Genomic DNA, 20,753 nt, shown 5'->3' on the forward strand with positions numbered 1-20,753 from the left:
CTAGATAGAAAACCTGCATGCAGAAGTGTGGGTAGCTTTTCTTGGTCGTGTATTTATGTGAGTGGGTAGGTGGGTGCACTCTGACTTGTTGGATGTGGCATCTTTGTGTATGTCTCACGCCTGCTACAGTTATTTGTGGATTCTGTTTTTTTTCTTTGTATCATCTACTTAGGCTCTTTCTGTTCTTAATCTCTTTTCCGAAGTTTCCGTAGTTTGTTCACCTATGACCCCACACAGCCAGTGTTATTTGTCTTCTGTGTGCAGTGCAACCATTTTCAAGTCAGCAGGTCCAGAGGGCATTCAGTTGTCATCTCTATAGAGAGGTAAAGTCTGGGAAATAGTGCAGCCTTCGCCAGCTCGGAGGGCCACCAATCCCACTGCACCAAAATACCCTGTTCTGGTCACGTACCTCTCTGGTGCTGAGCAGTAAGCCAGAGTTTGGGAATTGGCTAAAAATGCTGGCATGTGGAAGAGACTGTGTCTGAGTTTAATTAAGATGAGAGCTTCATTTAGACTTTCATGGAATTACTAGTCAATGTAAAAGGTTGATGGCAATACACCATTTTTACATAGTCTTCGGATGTAGTATGTCACACTGTTTAATTTAGATAAAACAGAACATTTTTCTGCATAGTGGCGTTTTACCCAGAGCCTGCCTGAGTCTGTCTCTGCAGTGCAGGAAAGGATATCAGAGAAGTGATCAAATGATGAGCAGAGAAATATGTAAGGTAATTGTTCAGTTATCACTTGACATGTTCCTCATTAAATGCCAGTCATGTTTGTTCTTGCTATGTAATTAACTGGCAGCGATGTGTTTCTTAGCCCTTTGCTGCGATTGGCTGGCTCTGCGTGGCTGAGGCGGGGGATGAAAGGTGATTGGACACAGTGTTGATGGCGGAGGTGTAAGCTCTGTATCCATGCTAGGAGCGTTCACTCAGAGGGAGAGGGAAGAGTGGAGGGAAAAAAAGCTGAGAAAATGATTGAGTGGCCAAACGAAATGCTTTTCTCACTTCTTTATTAAACATGTACATGGGGGGGGGGGGGGAATTATTCTTTGTGGTCCTGTTTTTTTTTCTCTATTTAAAATGACGAGTCGGAGCTTTTGATGACTCTGTTTCGTGTTCTTTTTTCACAACCGTCTATCTTCCCTAAGGAGTGAATCAGACTGTGAACATGTTCACATTCCAGATGCTTGTATCATGTGTGTGTTTGTGTGAGTGTGTGTGTTTTTTTACCCCCATGAACACCATACGGACAAGCAGACCTCTCCCTTTGGCCACTGCCATGCTGCAACAGGAGACACATTTAGCAAATCCGTTTAGCCCCATTTGTAGACAATCTGCTCTTATTTTGTTTGTTTGTTTTTTTTTTGTTTTTTTGTCTCACTCCCTTTATGAAGCTGAGTTTTTTTTATGCCAAAAAAACACCCTTTGAAGATTCATTTTGCTTGTGAATCCAGGCACTGATTGCATTTTGATGAGTGATTTTCCGTAAAATAATCAGGCGTACCCCGAGTGTCTGGGATGGATGAGTGTCTTCATTGCTGCAGTGCTCTCTATCCCTGTAGACACTCTGCTGTGTTTGAATGGCTCCAGGAGGAATACCAGGCTTCTCTCATTAAGACCAAATATTGGATTTCAAGGGTGATGAATGTCCACTGCAGACTCATAGAGGTCAATGCGGTTGCAGCAGCAAGTGAACATCTGTCATATCTTGAAGGAAATGGGGTTGCAAATGGCTCTCATCTGAACAGCATGGCCCAGCAGGAAGAATCTAGTGTTCTTGATCAGGTCGTTTTATTTCGCTCAGTAGTTCATACTGAAAAAAAAAATCTGATATTGGCTATGTGGTTGAGGTTTTCTTTCAATGTCGCTTCCTTATGTTAGTGTTTAAGCATAATTGGCCATAGCTCAAACACGAAAATATTCAAACAGGTGGAGGTTATAATGGTGTCCCTAAAATGCTGCAGTTCATCGCTCTGTTGTGATGTGTCCATGTCTGGATGCAGGGCTCAGGGGGGTAATGCTGTATCTGGCCTCCTTCCTGCACCTGTGACCTTCACAGGTGAGAAATGATGGATGGTGCTGGTTTAAGCGTCAAATTTAGACCAGGCTCCGAAGTAAATGGTGAAATGTGTCAGATTAAGGATGAAGGAACTGAAAGGCACGGGAGGGAGGGTGTTATACACTAAAGCAGGATAAACTATAGGGTGTGGAAAAATACAAAAAGCAATGGAATTTTTTACAACACATGATCAGAAGATGCAGAAGAGTTCAGCATGATTTCCATAATTCAGTGGTTGTAGGCTGTAGCACAACAAGCGGGGAAGTAGCCTCAGGACCTACATCACAGTACCATGGTCATTGGGCTGCTAAACCTGTGAAGGTCATTTGATCTACATTTCTTTGTGTTTTTATTTTTATTTTTTTTGTGAAGAAGTATCCAAGAAGAAGAAGATATTTACACCTTCACAATACAATTAATCTTTTCTTTTCTTTGCAAGCAGGTGCAAGCTGTCACTACCATGGCTGTGTATGTGTGTGTGTGTGTGTGTGTGTGTGTGTGTGACTGAGATTGTGTTTGTGTGATGCACATGCACTAGCAGTTCTTCCCATGACTTATTAATGAACTGGTATCGGTTTTCGCCTGTACTTAAGACTCAACTCCTCTTCCTCTCTCTTGCAGCCCAAAGTGCAGAGTGGGGACTGGAGATATTCAGCCTCCCTGAGAGCAGGCGGAGTAATGCAGAGGTAAGAACTTTTTTTTTTTTTCAATTTCCCATCATACCTCACCCATATGTTTTTTTATTACGTTTTGTTGAAGAACATAAGACTGTCCCATTATTATTTCACACGATGAGACCAGGTGAGAATATCTTTAGAATAAGAAGTCTGCTTGCTTGTTACCAAGAAGCTTGTTGTTGTTGTTGATGAAGATATTTAGCTGACATTGAGGTCTACCATAATGTCCACATTTCACTAAATCCATTCTAGTCGTTCGAGAGCCCAGGAGAGTGGCTGGTGATACAGTGGTAGGCAGTTTGGTGATGTGGAATAAGCCATTTCAATGTGGAAAGTAAACAGAGTGTCTCTGTGAGTGGGCTGCCAGGCAATATTTATGAATGTCGTCAAAGGCCAAATAATCTTGTTCTAGAGAGCCAGGTGAGACATTTCGGTTCGCCTGCTCGCTTTTTCCTGGAAAGTTGTTTGAATTCATTTTTTCTGCCAGCCATTGCTTGAATGTAGTTTCCACCCTGAGGAGAAAAAGGATGGAATTAAATAATCATGATATATGTTTACTCAATTACATTTAGAAAAAAAAACATGTACATTAAATTACAGTACATTTATATTACATTTGAAGTTACATGATGAAACACAGTACTATCTAAATTTCATTCAAATCATCTAAAGCAATTCAAAGTAAAATTGTGAGAGAAGCAGCACAGTAAGGAAACGAAATATGATCTCCCTATATTTCCATCGACAGATGGAGGACTGACAGGAGGGGAGAGCAGACAGAGGGGGTTAGTGATGGATGAAGGGCAGATAGTCAGGTGGAAACATGGCCTATCAGGAACGTGAGGTTTACTACGTGGTCACACCAGTGGTCACCTTATCCATAAGGCACTGCACTATCACCTGCTGTGGGATCAGATGGACCCAACCAAAACAAGGGCCATACTAATGAGATTTCACCATAATTACAAAAGAGTCACATCCTTAATGAATTCTCTACCTGCCTGTTGTCCACATTGCCTTAACATTTTAATCCGTTCAATATTTAGATATAGAAGATATGATAAAGGACCCTTATTATTCGTTATCTGTATTCTATAGATAAACACATGTGTACTGTGAGTATTTATGTGTGCAGTAGTCTGATGTTGACATCAGACTAAAGACCGTTCACTATCTGAGTGTTGCTAATGACACACAAATTCCCTCATAATTACAGCAGGGATTATTGAGAATTAATGTGCTTGTGTTAACCAGTCTAACATGCCAAATATGTCAAGTGACTCACTACCTCTGATGTGTTTTAAGTTGACAATCCCCCATGTCCCACCGAGCCCCACTAATTGTGCATCTATAATCACAGCTTTTATAGGAGATTTTGGATGCAAAGCCCTGTAATGGAAATGACCTATATTTCATTTGGCATTTTGATAGATTGCAAAGCATTTCGTCCCTTCTGTTAGTCGCTGATCATTATAGTTTTGAATTGAAAGAAAACAAGTGCAGCCTTAAAATAAGGTTTCAAAGCGAAGAAAGCTATGCTTCGGAAACAAGGAGAGGATGAGCAATGAGAACGAGGGCTGAGAAGTGTATCATCATCACCAGTGTGGCCATTAATATTTTATCAGAGTGCCTTGATGATGCTGTTGCTTAGCAGCACTTAAAATGGTCTCCATCAATGTTGTTATCCTTGCAGAAAATCTTTTACAGGAATCGAAATTTCAGCCATCTTTGTAATACAGATCTCTAATAAAGATGGAACACTTTAGCTTTTCAAGAAGTGATAATTATGAAAGCCTCAGAAGAGCAGAGAGACTCTGGGGAAAGATTGGACAGATGAATACATTAGGAACAACAGTAGGGAGATATTATTAAGTGGTACTTTTAGAATAATAAGTTTTAAAAGTGTAAGTTCTGTATCACAATTAACTCTTTAATTTTGTATGGAATACAGTATTTTACTGCATTCCTCAGTCTTGGGTTAAAAACAAAAGGGTCGCCAACTCAGGTCCTGGTGCGAATCAAGGTATGTAAATCATTGTAATTGCTGGAGAGATGCCAATTCACTTCCCAGCACTGCCAAGGTGCCCTTGGCACCAAACCCCAAACTGATCAGAGCAATGCATGTCCAAAGATCCTGTTGGTACATTGAAGTTTGTATTTAAGGGTCTATGTGTGTGAATAGCATGTCTCTCAATCAATTATGTCCACCTGAATTTCCCCCCAGAAACTAATAAAGTCTATAAATAACAAAAGTGAATGGACCATTGCAAAGATGCACTAATATGTTGATGACTAAAATGTCAGTGTCAGAGATAGAAAATGTCTTCCCTCCCTTTTTGAGATGTGATCCTGGCAGGGAGAGAAGAGTGTTGTTTGTTGCAGTATTCCTGTTTCTGTTCTGAGAGTGCCTCTGGTTTTTTTTTCAGTCAAGGGGAGGGTGCTGAAATCTCACAGAGCTAGTGTGAAAATGTAGGAACAGCCATCTGTAAACCATAATCCAGGGTATGTGAGGAAAATGTAGGGTGAAGGCTTTAATCCTAATCTCAATGGTGCATTTCTGGGAGTGTGGTTGATGTATCCCAAACATTCCCCCAAACACAGAGTGCATAGGTTTGAATTTAAAATGCTGTGCTATAGAGGAAACATGAAGAGATGAGAAAAGTATGTGTTTGTGCGTCTGTATTAGTCCATGAAATAATCACATTGTTGAGTTTCATTAAGTCTTCTGTTATGGATTTTTTTGTTGAAAAATGGTTTAATATTTGTAATTGGAGGTCATACATTTGCAGTTTGTTATATGTGCATATTTGTGTTTTCTGTTCCAGTTCAGTGCATATGGAAGAGTCTTCAGTGATGCAAGGAGCCCAAGGGGTCCTGGTTCAGAACTGGCCAACTGCATCCAGTGCCGCTGGTAAGAATCATTCAAGTTACCTATAAACCAGTCCAAGTAGAATAGGAACATAAAATCAACTAAGAGGTATCAGTACTTACAGTATATCTCAGTGCAACATATACTGTCTGACACAGATTCATACCACATAGGCTTATACTTTCTTATGAGAACTGTACATTCCTCAAAAGCTTACCAAAACACAAAAGAATAATAAAAGGAGGAGAAGAGAGATATCAGATACGAGATCGCCGCGGCCCACTCCTAACACTTCCCACTGCCGCAGGGAGCGGAAATGACACATGCTACGTGGGCGTAGATGGATATCTCTTTCTCGCTGCAACAAGAGGGGAGACAATACAGAGGAAAAAAAGGGTAAAGAGAGAGAGAGAGTTAAAAGTCAATTGGATTATCAGCAAAGTGTTTACAGAAGCATAAGCCACTGAGCCACAGAGGACAAATGAGAGAATGAATTAGACAAAAAGAATAATCACTCTCCTTCTCTATGTGGATCTCTCACTCTCTCTCAGCTCTTTTATGCACACACTACAGAAGATCTTTCATCGTGTGATGTTAACAACAAAAAAAGACATTTTCAGTATTTTGTTCTGTGCTATTTAATTTTTCTAAATATTCAATGTACTGACATTTAACCTAATGTGTCTGTGAATTACATATGTTCTAAATGCTAAGAATTTCATGATAATATAATTTAATACTGCTCCTATGTAGGAGAATTTAAGCCAGCGGGCATTTCAGTTTCATTAAATTGCAAATTTGAATCAAATTCAAAGTGTTCAAAACAAAAGCTGTTTATTGGCAGTGCTGCTGTGAATCATCTGTAAGCTGGGACACGCATGATCTGAGCTTGTTGTTTGATCACCATTCAGTCTAAATTTAGTGTTTTACCATTTTTGCAAGAGTTATGTCTTTGAGGTTAACAGAAATATTCCAAGGGTTGCAAATACTGATATGGGGAGTTTGCACCTAGCTCATAAAGATGGTGATTTATTCTTATTTTGTTATGTAACTTTTGATGAGAGGGAAGATTTGCACTTCTGCACTCGGTAGCAAAAATGTTATTAACAGAAGAGAAAAGCACATCATTTTATCTAGCTGGCCAATTGCATCCTGTACTGAAGCTTTTGGAAAAACAGTGCGGTAAAAACGTTCACATTGAAGCATAAGAAAATGCAAACAAATCTCATGGACATTGTAAATTCCATTTCAGTTAATATGGTGTTATAGATCCTGCCCATTCTCAATATTTATGACCAAAGATGCACTTCATATAAGATGTCAAATGGAGGAATGAGCTACCTTATGGAGGACAATGCAGGACGGGGCAAGTGTGATATCTAGACCAGTGTGTGTACAATGACTGACACAACTAACTTTCAATAAAGATGTTGTTAATTTCTTTCTGAAAAATTAAGTTAAAATGAAAATAGGGAACATAAAGCGTGGTCCATCTTTTATAGACAGGAGGCGGCGGGCTGGGCAGGCAGACAAACTGCCCACACACCAACTACTGTCCCTTCCTATTCACACGCGCACACAGAGCCTCCTCCGCTCTGCCATTGATTTCTTGCCTTGGCTGAGGATTTGCAGCCTGGAGGCACTTCAAAACATGAGCGATAGAAAGATAGATAGAGTGAGAACGAGCAAAACAGGCAACGGTGACGTCCTTAGGGTGGGTCTGTGGCAACAAGATCAGCTGGTGAGGATATAAGGTGGTCTAATTAGGCCTAACACGTTGGGGCGCATGCTAATCTTGCTTTACCCCAGAGCTAACTGTCCTTTCTTTATCTCATTGTTGGTCATAACAATAGAAATATTAGCTGAGGGCAAAACAAATTTTGGGTTTTAGAGTTTGTTTTTAGATAATTTCAGGTTTAGAGCGTTAGATAACATGTCAAGCATTAGCATCGAAAGCCTTTGTCTTTTGGACGAGATTTATGTTCTGACTGTTGGTTCTTTATTTTGCCACATAAAAAAAGAGATATTGATTCAATGTGGCCTGTCACATCACTGTGACTCATAGTCAGTGCTATTTATAACAAAACCATCCTGTTGGTTAGGCAGGCTGTGGTCCTGAGGTGAGGAGCAGAGGTATATGGGAGTTTGGTTTGTTGGTTAACCTACAGGCTGCTGCTGTGCCTCACAGTCTAGTTTTTGCTCTGTAAGTAAGACTCGGAGGTAAATCAACAAGGCCCCTGTTTCTTCCTCTATGATTTTTGCAAGCATTTGGATATTTGTGTCTGTGTTGATGAATCTTATTTTTGTGGGCTTCTTCTTTTTGTGTGTATGTTCCTCTGTCTATGCACTTGGCTGTGTCGCCATGAGTGTGTTTTGGCTGTTCGCATTTGTGTGCCGCTCCTGCTGTGACAGATGGAGTGTAGCCCACGCCCAGATTAACAGACCCACATTAATGAAATCAGGGTTTCCGCTTGCTGTCGAACTCTCTCACTCGCTCTCTCTCTCTCTCTCTCTCTCTCTCTCTCTCTCTCTCTCTCTCTGTTTTCCCACTCCATGCATGTCTTCCTCCTTGTTTCTCCTTCCATTTCCCAGTTTTTTGTTTTTTTTCTTGAAGCCGATGTCACACAGAGATTCAGGGAAAACTTTGCATAATTGCATCAACATTCAAAGGAAGGGAACAAGAATTAGCTAAAAAGGATCAGGTGGTTTGTAAGGAACAGCAGCATATATTGTTTGGGTGGAAGAGAAAATGAGTTCATATGATTGATTGTAGCAAAAACGTAAATGTAAATGGAGGAGAGAGGAAGCTGTATGAGGCGGCTGTTGCTAGGGGAGAGTGGTTGGACCAGACAGAGAGAGAGAGAGAGAGAGAGAGAGCTTGCAGCATTATTCTCCATCAGCACAAGCACTGTCACCATGACTCCTACCAATGTCCTATTGCTTCACTGGAGGATGTAGTTTCCACGGCAACCATTCATGGCCCCTAATATTGGCAGGAGATGGAGGAAGGGTAGTGTTGCTGTTATTTAGCAGGGAGTGCAAACATATGGTGGGAGACAAAAGGTGCTGAAAGGGGAGGGGGAGGGATTCTGGCATCAGGTGAAGGACAAGACAAAAGTAGGTGTTGGACGAAAACGCACATATATAAGCGTAAGCTAAAGCCGAGCACAGGGGGAGTGACAAATTAAAAAAAAAAAAGGGAGGGGTGAGATAGGAAAGTGACAGTTGGAGGTAAGAGGTGTAAAGTGGAGGAGAGAGTAGAGCAGTGAGTAACAGAGAGAGAATGACCTACATTCACTGGGGCGGTGGTGTACTGCAGAGGTGGATGCAGGTTTACTGTTCACTGCAGTTTGTACTTTCATATAAACACTAAAATGTGTTCACAGAAGGAGATACGTGTGATTTCATTTAACAGTCATAACTGCAGCCAAACACCTGTAATGGCAAGGAGGAAAATGTGGACCGGGGGACATTCCATTGAGGAATGACTGTGCGACTTCACCGCCTCCATTTGACCTTCTAGGCAGCATTGGAACGTGACCTATCTTTGTCGATATGGAGAACAGTTTGAGGGCGAATTCTGAGTTGGATTAGAAAAGAGAAAAAAAGAGAAGCGATAAAAACAGTTGATTCAATTCAAAGCCAAGTGTTTTACCTCAGAGCTGCATTCTCTAGTTATTGTGCGTTTGTCTCAAAGCTGTCATTGTGTCTGCCACTGAATCCCCGTGCCCCATCTGTTTCCTGCTCGCTGTTATTGACTTTACCTTTACTGTCGCTGTTTTCCCCACCCTGCGCTCTCCCTGTCTCTAAGATATCTTTCCAGCTCTCTGCCTCTTTTGGCACCTCAGATTAAATCAGTTTTTCATGTTTTTTTTTTGTTTTTTTTGGGGGGGGGGGGTGTCCTAGCATATACACACATTGCACATAAATGCTCACAAATACACATAAATCCCACACGAGCTCGACACCTACATTTGTTTTATTTATTTTTTTGTGTTGAGTCCGGTCACTTGGGAAAGCTTGCATCCACCATCTGCCACATGATCCATCTGGGAGCAGACAGCAAGGTGCTCAACCTGGCGTGAAACACAAACAGACACACACAATTCTATACTCAAATATAAAGCAAGGGCATAATTACTCTGAAACACAACAACTAGCTCTCTTTATGTATTTTTTTTAAAAAACAACAGCTTTAGTTTCAATTCCATTTATTGCCAGCAGATTGGGGAATGCATAGTAACTTATGCAGACATAAAAGCTTTTTTTTTTTCCTTTCACTTGCAGATCATCAGTGAGACAGATACAGTAACATATTATGTTGACCTTTAGTTTTTCATTAAAACAGCACATTCTTCACATAAAGCAAACAGAGCCAGATTTATCTGAAGAAGGGTGTGGTCCCTAGCTGACTATGAAAACAATCACCAATTTGTCCACCTTATAGAGAGGGTGAGAAGCAGAGTTTGCACCTTTAGATTTTTTGTATTCCCCCCTCCCCCCCACCTTCATTTTTAGTGGTGAACATTATGTTTCATATCTGCATCCTTGTACTTCCTTGCCCCTCTCCTTCCTCCTCTTCCTCCTCCCTCTCAGCTCCTTATGTAACGCTGCACTGCGCTCTACTGCGCTTCTGCCCAACTGGCCGACAGTAGGGCGAGACAAGGGGATGAATAAAGTAGACGTGGCAAAATGGAGCTTTGGTGATTTTAAGCGGCTGTGAAAACCTCGGGCGGAACAGGGGAGCAAAGGGACAGTCACACGCAGAGATGCAGCACTGAAGGCTCCCAAGATTGAAACTCGAAGGGAGATATGTAGGAAATAACAACCTGTTATGCATAATAATATAGTACAAGGACTTGTGTCACTCTGGCTTTTCAAATAGAGAGTTTCAAATTGTGTAAGTCACAGATATATAAAGAGACTACTGAAGTTGGAGGCAACAAATAAACAACACTCAGAGCTAATACGCCATAGTAATCACTGATGGACAAGCTGTTTAACACCCAATCACATTAATGTTAGCATAAACACTGATAGGCATGATTAAGGCTTTTGTCAATAACTGGGAGGGACGGGTGTTTACTGGCTGAGTTTCACGCAAGATTAGTTTAAAGGTCAGGAGAAATGAGCAACAGAGAGAGCGAGAGAGAGACAGAGAGGTTGGCAGTGAAAAGATAGAGGCAGGTTGGAGAGGAGAGGAAAGATGCAGTTTTGCTCTGCAACAGCCATCGACAAATCCAATGTTAATAAAGTATATGGATGGCTGCATGAAGGTCAGTTTTAGGCAGGTATGTTGTACTTATCATGAAGGAAGAGACAAAGAGCAACTGAGAAAAGACACGCAGCGTGGGGAAACATGAAAGGGGTTAAATAGAAAGGGCGTTGCAATCAAAGGTCAAATCCCACACAGTAACTATAACATCATGATGAATGTATTTTAGATTGTAACTTAAGAGCCCCTCACAGCAGTGAGAAGTATGATGTGACTTATGTGTTGCAGCTCTGGGACTTTTTTTATGATTTGTTTTGTCTTTTCATTTAAATAAAGCCGGATTCATTGACCCTTTCGAGAGATTTACACTGCCCTGACTTACCCCGATCCGTTTTTTTCTGCTCTCGGCATGACTCATCGCTCCTGCGGGTGTTGTTTTTGTTTATGTCTGTAAGTTTCAACGGGGGCACTGGTGTCTCATCAAGTTTTCACATTGAGTTAGAGAGGTAATTTCTTAGAGGCAGGAGGTTGGACACCTTAAAGCATGAAACCCTGCACCAGGTTTTTTTTTTTTTTGCTCCATTTTTCTCCTGTTTCTGCCGTCTTTTTGAGTTTCCAGAAACAGGGTCATGTTTGTGCTGAGGGAGTCAGATGAGGACTTATCAGTTCGGGGAAGACTCTTGCCTCTTAAAAGACTAAGACTCTGGCTGTCTCTGTGTCATCGTGTGGAGGAAGCTGTGGCTGGATCTAGTCCAGTCCTGTCCGTCTCAGTCCTAATCTCCTCAGTCTCTTTGTCAACTTCTGTCTCCTCTCTGTGACTTTTGCAGCTGCGTTGTCACAGTCGCTAAAAGTAGGAGAGCTTTTGGGGGAATAGTGATGTGAAACAATTGAAATTCATGACCCACTTAATTCTTGTGTGACAGTCCCAACATGATTACATAAATATGTGAGGGAATTGAAGTGATATTGTAAATGACAATTCTGATGCAAAATGATGTGCTTTAATGAAAAACCTGACCTGAATTTTCTTACTAAACAGTAATTATCTCAAAATAAAAATAATTATTAATATTTCAACAGTCTACCTTTCAGAGCTGTTCAGTTTGCATTGTTATAGCTGGACAAATAACATTCTCAACCTGGAAATCCGGGAATCGTTAACTTCCCAAGAAAACAAATCCGATGCCATTGTCTGCACCGATTTGGATAGTTTCCATGCAGAGGGAGAAGATTAACAGCAGCTCTTTTCCTCTAAGACTGATCTGGATTGTATGCCCAGCAGTAGACATGTTTGCCATGGATTTACAAAATGTAAATCCCAGCAGAAATGAAAACCAAATAGGGATGATGTATGAAATAGGCAAATTATAAACTCCATCACTTCAAAATCAAACCATATTAGTTTTAGTGACTTGTGATTGCGTAAATATTTATTATTCTTCATTCTGCATCAGTAATAAATACATTGACATCATATGAGACTTATCTTATGTCTCAGTGATGCAATGTGATGATTAACGTATCACACGTCATCACATTTGCCATTACCATCAGAAAACCCCAGAACATTTTCTTTTCCATCTTCTTTGCCCCACTTCTAATCATGATGACAGTTAACTTTCTGAACAAAGAGCATATACTTGAAGTCTGGTGAGGTAAAATAAGATTATAGGTTGCTATTCTCTACTCTGAGTATGCATGAGGTCAGGCTTATCTTCCAGACACTGTTCCTTCTGGTTGGCTGGCACCATGCTCCGTTCAATGTCCCCTTTAGAAAGAGCTCAGAAAAGGAGTAAGAGAAATAAAAGGAACACATGAGGCAAGTTGTGACAAGTAGGTCACTGCTGGTAGACTGTGTTTAGTTGTGTTATACCCTTCACATGGATATTGTAACATATAGACATATTGGCATACAATAAAGTTACTTACTGAACGATTCATTTTATTTGTATTCCCTGTTCTATCCAGTGTCCCTTTTTTTTTTATTTATTTTTTTTTACAAGTTTTAGTGTATTCATGTTACACATAATGGTATGATGATTCGGCTTGTTGAACTCTAAAACACAAATCAGTTTACCACACAAGATCTTCCTGTATAAGATATGAAGACCAGTATCTGATAAAAGTCAGATGTTCTAAAAAGGCTTTGATAAAACCTTCACAGCATTACGTTATTACCTTTTTCTGCCTTTAACATCATGACAAAGGGCTTAATGTTTTATAAGACAGTGCTAGGCATGTTAGCTCTGGCCTGGAGGGAGCCTTGATTCATTGCTCCCTTAGAGACCTCCCATTTAGTTCCCGCTCTGTCTTGTTAAAGCATGTCATCACTGTGTCTTATGGTCATGCCATGTAAATGTATCACGCTGATGTTTAAGGAATCATTAAATTAACTAAAGTTCAGCTTTAAATAAGCCGCCCTGTATTTTTTTATTTTTTTTGCCAATTAGTTTAAAATCCTCTCTTTAGAGTTGCTACCTGCTCATATGAACACCTTCTCTTCAGAGACATTTCCTCATAAAAAATGAACCTCCCATATGAATGATTTCTCCTCCTATTATTATGAACTGTACTTCTTAATTCTGCATGCATGGACACAGAACAGAACTGTGTCTCAGATGCAGGGAGGCTTTGCTTTCAGGCTAGTTTGTTTCAGACACAGCATTTATAATATTTATTGAGGGGAAAAAACATAGATAAGATGCCAAATACCAGAATCTCAATAAATGTATATTTGACAATAGAAGGCTGAGTGTGTGGATTACTGTGTTATGACTTCAAATTTGACGTTCTCAGTGAGAAGGAAAACATTTCTGTTAACCCGTCATATATATTTTTGTTTCCTCAGATCCTGAAGGGGGAGAGGTGTCCCCTCCAATGGGTGCTGGCGTAGACAGTAACAGCTGGCACTTTCGCTATGGCCCCGGCGGTCCTGGAGCACCCCCGCAGCACCTGAAACCTGGTGAGGTTCCCCCAGAAGCCTTCATCATTCCTGGCTCCCCCGCTATAATATCCATCAGACAGAACCAGGGCGGAGAGGACGACAAGAGCGACTTCATCACCTTTGGGAAGAAGGAGGAGGCCAAGAAGAAGAAGAAGAAGAAGAAGGAGAAGAAAGACAAGAAGGATAAGGGGAAGGATGACGGAGATGAGTAGAGGAGCAGATGGAAATAGCAAACAAGTAAAGGACGTTGTTAAAACAGAGGTACCAACCAAAGTCCACTGGGCAAGAAGAAAACGTGGATACTATTATATACAGCAAATTTCATGTATCACCCACTGAAGATATTCTAAAGTTCTATATGTTTTAAAACTGGCCTTATCAAGATTTATCTCAACTTCAGTCCCTACTAAGGTTAATTAATAACCTTGCCTTGATAAACAAAAAAATTTGATTACTTCATGCCCCAATGTGCCTAAACACCAAGAGTCAACTCATGTCAACTCTTTTTTTCCAACAAGAAATGGCGACTCTTTGCCCCCATCTTGAATTGTACTCACCTTACCCACTGGGCATGTTGGCACCTCTGTCTTAACTCCTCCCCAACTATGATGTGTAAAACCATTCTCTCTGAGAGAAGACAAATACTTTGTACAAGAACAACAAAAAGCTCCGTGCCAGCTAAGGAAAAGAAGAACGACAAAGAAGATTGGGACAGATGTTAGTCATCTGGAGCTGGACACACACTACTTGTAAATAGCACAGGAGAGAGTCACTGAAACTAAGGCTTACATGACACTGCTGCAGAGTCCTATGGTATTAACCAACAGTGTTTCCTGAGATCTCAATGAAACCACATGCACACACATGCATGCTCACACATTCAAACATGCATACACACTTCCCATGACAACGTAGACATGGAAAGCACTTGGGACTTGGAGAGAGGGAGAGACATGAAAAAAATGAGGAAAATCAACTCACATCTTCTTTCAATCTTGACACTGCAAGCTTTTTGCCCTGCACAGTTGCCAACGTGATGCGCATGTGTACAACAACTCTCTCGGGATGCGAGCAGCGTCCTTTGTAATCACTCTGTGTCTGCTCACTGCTTTGGAAGGACACGGAGAGCTTCATCTCAAGCCAGAAGCCCGACTGGGGAATGCAGAGAGCACAGAAAAGATGGCGAGATGAGAGGATACCTCACACTCTTCTGAGGATCACAGAGGGGAGAGTCCAGCTCAGTTGGCTTGAGACTTCGCTTTCAGGCAGCGGACTCTGGTCAAACCTTAAAGAATATTTGGAGAGGCTTGAGATCTTGTTAACACCATCTCCCTCTGCTGCAGCAAAAGCCTGATGCTTTCTGCTTTGAATGTTTGGTAGCAAACCAATCCTTACCCAACAACTTTGAGTTTACAATTGCTCACCTGCTTGTACCTGCCCTAAGCTGCCACAAGCCATCCTCCCCTCCCCCAACTGCCTTTTCCCCCTACTGTCAACCATCCCACTGACTGCCTCTTCATGTGATGATGATGTTTGTGGACTTGATCTTTTTTCTCTAAAGAGATTCACTATCACATACTCTGGCTTTTTTTTTTTCTTCCTCATAGCTTTTAACTGCATTTTGCTTGTCATTCCCACTCCCATTTGTGCTACAAGTAACCCTCACACAGACCCCCTGCAGACCCTGCTGCTCTGAACATTGTGGTGTGCTGAGAATAGCATGGAGTAATGAAGATGAGGCCAGGGGAAGCCCACTCAGGGGGGGAGGGGGGTCGATGCCTGAACACTTGTCAGATGTCTCTCTATGTGCACAAAGGTTCAGTGCTTTTAACTTGCAAGTATGCTGTTCATTTCCTGTTTGTAACCGCAGATGAGAGGGGACCAGGTGGGATGTGGCCGATTATTGGGGAGGAGGACGAGGACAAAGTAAGGTAATAGGTGCCGTGGGCTGGCCCTGTGCCTCCATGTACAAGAGAAGAAGGTTGTTCTCCAAATTGATTGTTTAGAATCGTTGAGTCATATATTAGCTTTTATGTACGCTGTAAATGTAGCGTAGACTTGTCATAGATTGTCTCTACATTAGTTATTGAAAACTGCTAAAAATACAGGCATCTACAGGGATCTCTATCCCTCAGCTGTATCCCACCAATCCCCTCTCAGGAGATATTTGAAAAAGGAGGTGCACTTGTTCCTCAAGGCCTGCTTCTGTTGGTTCCACTCCCCTGCCTGTAACTTGTTGCCACGTCCCCAAAGTTTTGCGGCTCTGTATGACGTCACTCCATTAAGTGGCTGCTGCATGTACTGCTCTAAGGAAACACATACTATATAGAGAAATATATATATAAATAGATAGATGGCTATGATTTTATTCTTTTGTATCATCATTTTTCTTCATTACTTGCGCAGGAGATATTTCTATGTACTTCTGTCTGCCAAACATCTATGTACTACAATCTTCACGCTCCACAGATGTTGTATGGCATCCACTAAACCTCTTTAGATATTTGTAAATGCTATAGTGTGATACCTTTCAACGCAAGTTTATTATTTTTCTTTTATCAACTATGATTTTTGCTTTTGAGAACAAGCAAAGCAAGAAAAAAGGCAAAAAAAAAAACACTCTGTGTCCGGCTTTGACATGATGATCTAACTAACACTGTAATATTGTAACTGAATTATGTATGATCCTATGATGAGCTTTCACTTCCCTTTCACTCCAGAAAAAAAAAGGAAAACGACAAAAAAAAATATTCCAGTGTAAAAAACGTATATGTATTGTATGCTTGTGTTTAGTAAGCGTTCATGCTGTCATTCTTACCCGATGTTTGGTGGTGAACTATGGTGGAAGTGTGCTGTCCGAAATGGACTAGCCCGAGACCTGTTGTAAAACCCTTTTTTTGTACACCCGCTCATCAACCGTGACAGTGAAGTAGTGAATTTTCTTTTATTTCATTTATTTTCTGACTTTTTTAATTTTACCTAAATGGATACAGTGGTAATGTGTTTTGTTTATAAATCACTAATAAAGTTTTCTTTCTTAAAAATGAATGGGAATTTATTGTCTTGAGGGTGTGTGTGTGTGCGTGCTCATGATAAGGGAAAATAAAGTTTATGATTGAATTTATATAGGCTTTGCTTTTTAAACTTTGTATGACAACTTTTGAAGACACTGATCATCCATCATTTTCAAATACTGTAGTGAATAACATACATTTTAATAACAATAACCATAGTTAACCACAGCCTTCATTATAAATCTCCACTAATTTACAGAGGACAATTTTATGTCAAGAGGACGGGGGAGAGGGTGGGTGCAGGGGAAAAAAATAAATCAGGAAAAAGTTAATCTCTTTACACCAATTTGCCATTTATCTTCAGACTGCTGACATCACTCTTTCTTTCAAAAAGTCACACTCAAATGATAGGCATGGACAGAAAGACCTACCGACATCAGAGATATAATTTCTCCTAGTTGAAAGCATTGGTCACAGATGGTCAAAACAGTCCCTTGTGAGAGGAAGCTTTCAGACATGATGTAATTTAACTGAGTGGCTGGGCAAATCATTTGTATCCCAGTGGGTGAGTGGTGAAAAAAGATCAGAAGAGAGTCACATCAGTCATCCGGTCCCAGATATAGTGCAACACTGATAATCAATATCTTTATCCATTCATTTACTCTGGCAGCCAGCTAAATATTTGGGTCATTTACAGCTCCAGGAACTAGGACAGGTTTCCTATTTTCCTATTATTTTTTTGTTTGTCAGAAACAACACAAAAAAACCTGTATTCACAGCTTAAAAGGTGGGTTTGTGTCTTCCTGGGCATTCTTGATTAGATGATGATGCTCTTTAAATATTTAAATTCAGTGGAGTCTAGCTCTCTCTCCATCAGGCATCAAAAGAAGAGAGTTAGCTATGAGTTCAATAGTTCATTTTTTTTTTTGTGAACATGCTGCATCCAATGCTTTATTTGATTCTCTTCAGGAGACAGACAAGAGTTGTTTCTATGGTTACAGCTATTTGGGGAACAGTTTCTATGGCAACAGCCTCATATACTTTGCAAGAGGGAAAACAACGGGGTGCAAAGGATAGGGTGAGTGGGCGTGTCCTTTCATGTGCTACAGACAGCAGAGATGACAATGCAATACCACAAACAACGTCTCTGACTCTTCATTGACATTTTACTATTTGGAACAGTAGGCTAGACCAATCTAAGAACAACACTTAATAAACAACATCACCCACACATTTAAAATTACAGTAATATATTCCCATGAGCATTCACAGAATGTGCCTTGGCCTGACTCTGAATTTTGGCACACTTAAGTTATGCAAACAAATTAACAAACAAGCAAATTGGCTCAGTTTGCAGACAAGTAGCCTGCAGTGTTTGGTCTGCAGAGCAGTGAATCTCTGGCTAATGAATATGGATATATATTATGGCAGAGTGAACACAGCCAGGCAAGCAAAGCAACGGGCCACTGTGCTTGGTCGTGTTAGAGGCTGCACTGCCCTCAGAGACAAGTGATAAAACAACTTATAGACATACACACGTGTATGCATATTCAAATAGGTTATATCATTGAACATATACACATTGTGAAGCCTACTTTTTATGATATATATTATATTGGGATTGATTTTTGAAGAAAAGGAGGTAACGTGGTGAAACATAAACAACTCTAATATTCTTAGATAGTGAAAAAAAAGTATTCCCAGCCATCATAAAACAAATTGAACATAAACCAATGATGGTATTGGAACTGTAGTATGCATGCATTTGTCTGAGTGGGTGTTGTCCTGTCAGCCTCAGTGACTCAGCAAACCCATGTCCTGCAGAGAAAGGCAAATGGAGGGACTTTGAAGCAGCCAAGATATCGATGTAGAGATTAATGTGCTCAAAATGTTTAACCTGAACCGCTCCGAGGGTACATTTTTTAAAAACATTGTAAAAAAAAAAAAAAAAAAAAAAAGAAAGACCAAAAAAAGTATTCAAATTATGTTAATTGGCCTCTTGGTTAATATCGATTTGTGAGGTGTAAGCAAGTGCAAATATTAATTAGTGAGTTTGCATTTTATTTTATTTTAATAAAACCATTTTGGCTGTCAGGGTCTTTTTAGATAATTTAATTTTGTAACATTTTTAGTGAAATCCTATTTTGGAAACAAGGTACAAGTTGCTAAATCATAGACATGACATGGAAATATAGGTGACAAGTTAGGAATGATAAAAACATAAATGGTCAACTTGTGGAAAACGTAAACATTTCACTAAGCAGGTAAGATATATGTTGTTTAACTCGTTGTTAAACTTCGGGCCGCATTTACAAACATTCAGAGAATTATCTTAAACAATTATCTTTTCGCTTAAGAATAGTTTAGAAACATTCTCAGAGCAACTCTGAGGAAGGAAGCGACGGAAACGTTGATCTTAGACGTGGGGAGGAGGTGTGGTTGACGTCGTTGCCAGGTATGACCACTTTTTTTCAGAAGCTGTGATTAGGTAATCTAAAAAAAAAGAAAATGGAAAAAAAAAAAAAGTCAAACAGAGAATCTAGGCAGACATTGAGTAATTATGAGCACGATGAAATTAACATCTCTGTGTGATACTTTCAAAGTAAATAGCCAAAGAAACGTGATTTCACGTGCCCATCACGTGAAATCGCGTGGAGCAGCTCCTTGACCTGCTGCTCCTTATAGCAACACGCAAAGAGCGTTAATTAGTGATTGAATGCACTAGTGGAGGTAACTGCATGTAGAGAAACTCAACATGCATGTTTCCCTTTTGTTCTGAAAAAAGGAATGAAATGTCTGCACACATCGTGTTTGTCTGTTGGGCCGACCTTGAGTCTTGAGAATATTCGTCATGCCTTATTTTTTTCTCCACATTTCTCCATTTTCTCCAGGGTTTAAAGAAACACTTGCAATTGCTGAAAGTCCTCCTCACTACTCCTAACGGGTTTACACCTTAGGAACTCTTTTAAGGGCTAAGTGCACTTTGTGAATAATTTTCATCTTTTACAAGGATCTAGTTTTTAGTTTGAGGGGAAACTCTTACAAAATATAATTTCGACTAGCTATCCATCTATCCATATATCTATCCACTGCAGACTGCCAGCAAAAAACTGCAGTCTTTTGTATTAACTGTGATGGCTGCAGGGAAATAAGACATATTGCAGAGGTCACTTGTATGACAAATGTGCCAATGGCTGTGCTCTGCTTGAAAGTCTATCATAATGTTGAAAGTGAAGTATGCCTACCATGATACATCAGAATATCCTTTATCACCCCCTTTAATTTTAATCACTACGAATGGATGTAGATGTTTCTTGGATTCTGTGTCAGAGATTTTCTGGATACATAAACTCTGAGGTACATTTAACATATCCTAGCTTTGTGAAAACACAACATGAAGACAGCACATAGCTTTCTCTATTTATCCACATCTGCTTCACTCATCCTATCTGCAAGAGGGCTGAGCAAAAGGCGCCATCTCCTGGTTAAAGTCTAACAGTACATTAGGTTGGAGTGGCAGAACAACTAGACAAGGTGTTAATATAAATGAAAAGTATTATTAATCAGCAGAATCACCAACACTGGAAAGTGGTAGAGACCAAGGACTTAGAGCAATGAACAAGGTATGCATTACATTATAGTAACATTGCTTTCATGTTTTCAAGCTTACATTTATTTTGAATTTTGAATATTGATGAGTATGGAGATCCTTGTCTGAATAACAATATATACATTAAACTCAACGTGTATTTGTGTCTGTATCATTTTGTTATGTTTAAATATACATTATAGACTATTTATACAATAACATATTTTACGCTATGTAACAACAACATTGCAATAGCGATGATGTTGAAACATACTATAAGAAATCCCACGTGCTCTATTATTCTATTCTATTTAGAACAATCACATTCAATTTAATTGGCCTCTTTTTTTCTTTTTCTTTTTTTTTTCTTCTTTTTTTACA

General features: G+C 40.1%; 1 protein-coding gene across 14 annotated transcripts in view; it reads left to right on the plus strand.

The window, feature by feature from the left end:
- Positions 1-16,536, plus strand: part of LOC306828996 (protocadherin alpha-C2-like) — a 167,112-nt gene extending 150,576 nt beyond the window's left edge. For all 14 annotated transcript variants that reach the window (XM_079351770.1, XM_079351769.1, XM_079351768.1 and 11 more), the window contains 3 exons: positions 2,686-2,750; positions 5,567-5,652; positions 13,674-16,536. In XM_079351770.1, the coding sequence (XP_079207896.1) occupies positions 2,686-2,750; positions 5,567-5,652; positions 13,674-13,981 (459 nt within the window). In that variant the 3' untranslated portion in view covers positions 13,982-16,536. The remainder of the gene's footprint in view (positions 1-2,685; positions 2,751-5,566; positions 5,653-13,673) is intronic.
- Positions 16,537-20,753: the final 4,217 nt, after the last annotated feature.

This window comes from Symphodus melops (assembly GCF_947650265.1).
Source record: "Symphodus melops genome assembly, chromosome: 9".
Classification (NCBI taxonomy): Eukaryota; Metazoa; Chordata; class Actinopteri; order Labriformes; family Labridae; genus Symphodus; species Symphodus melops.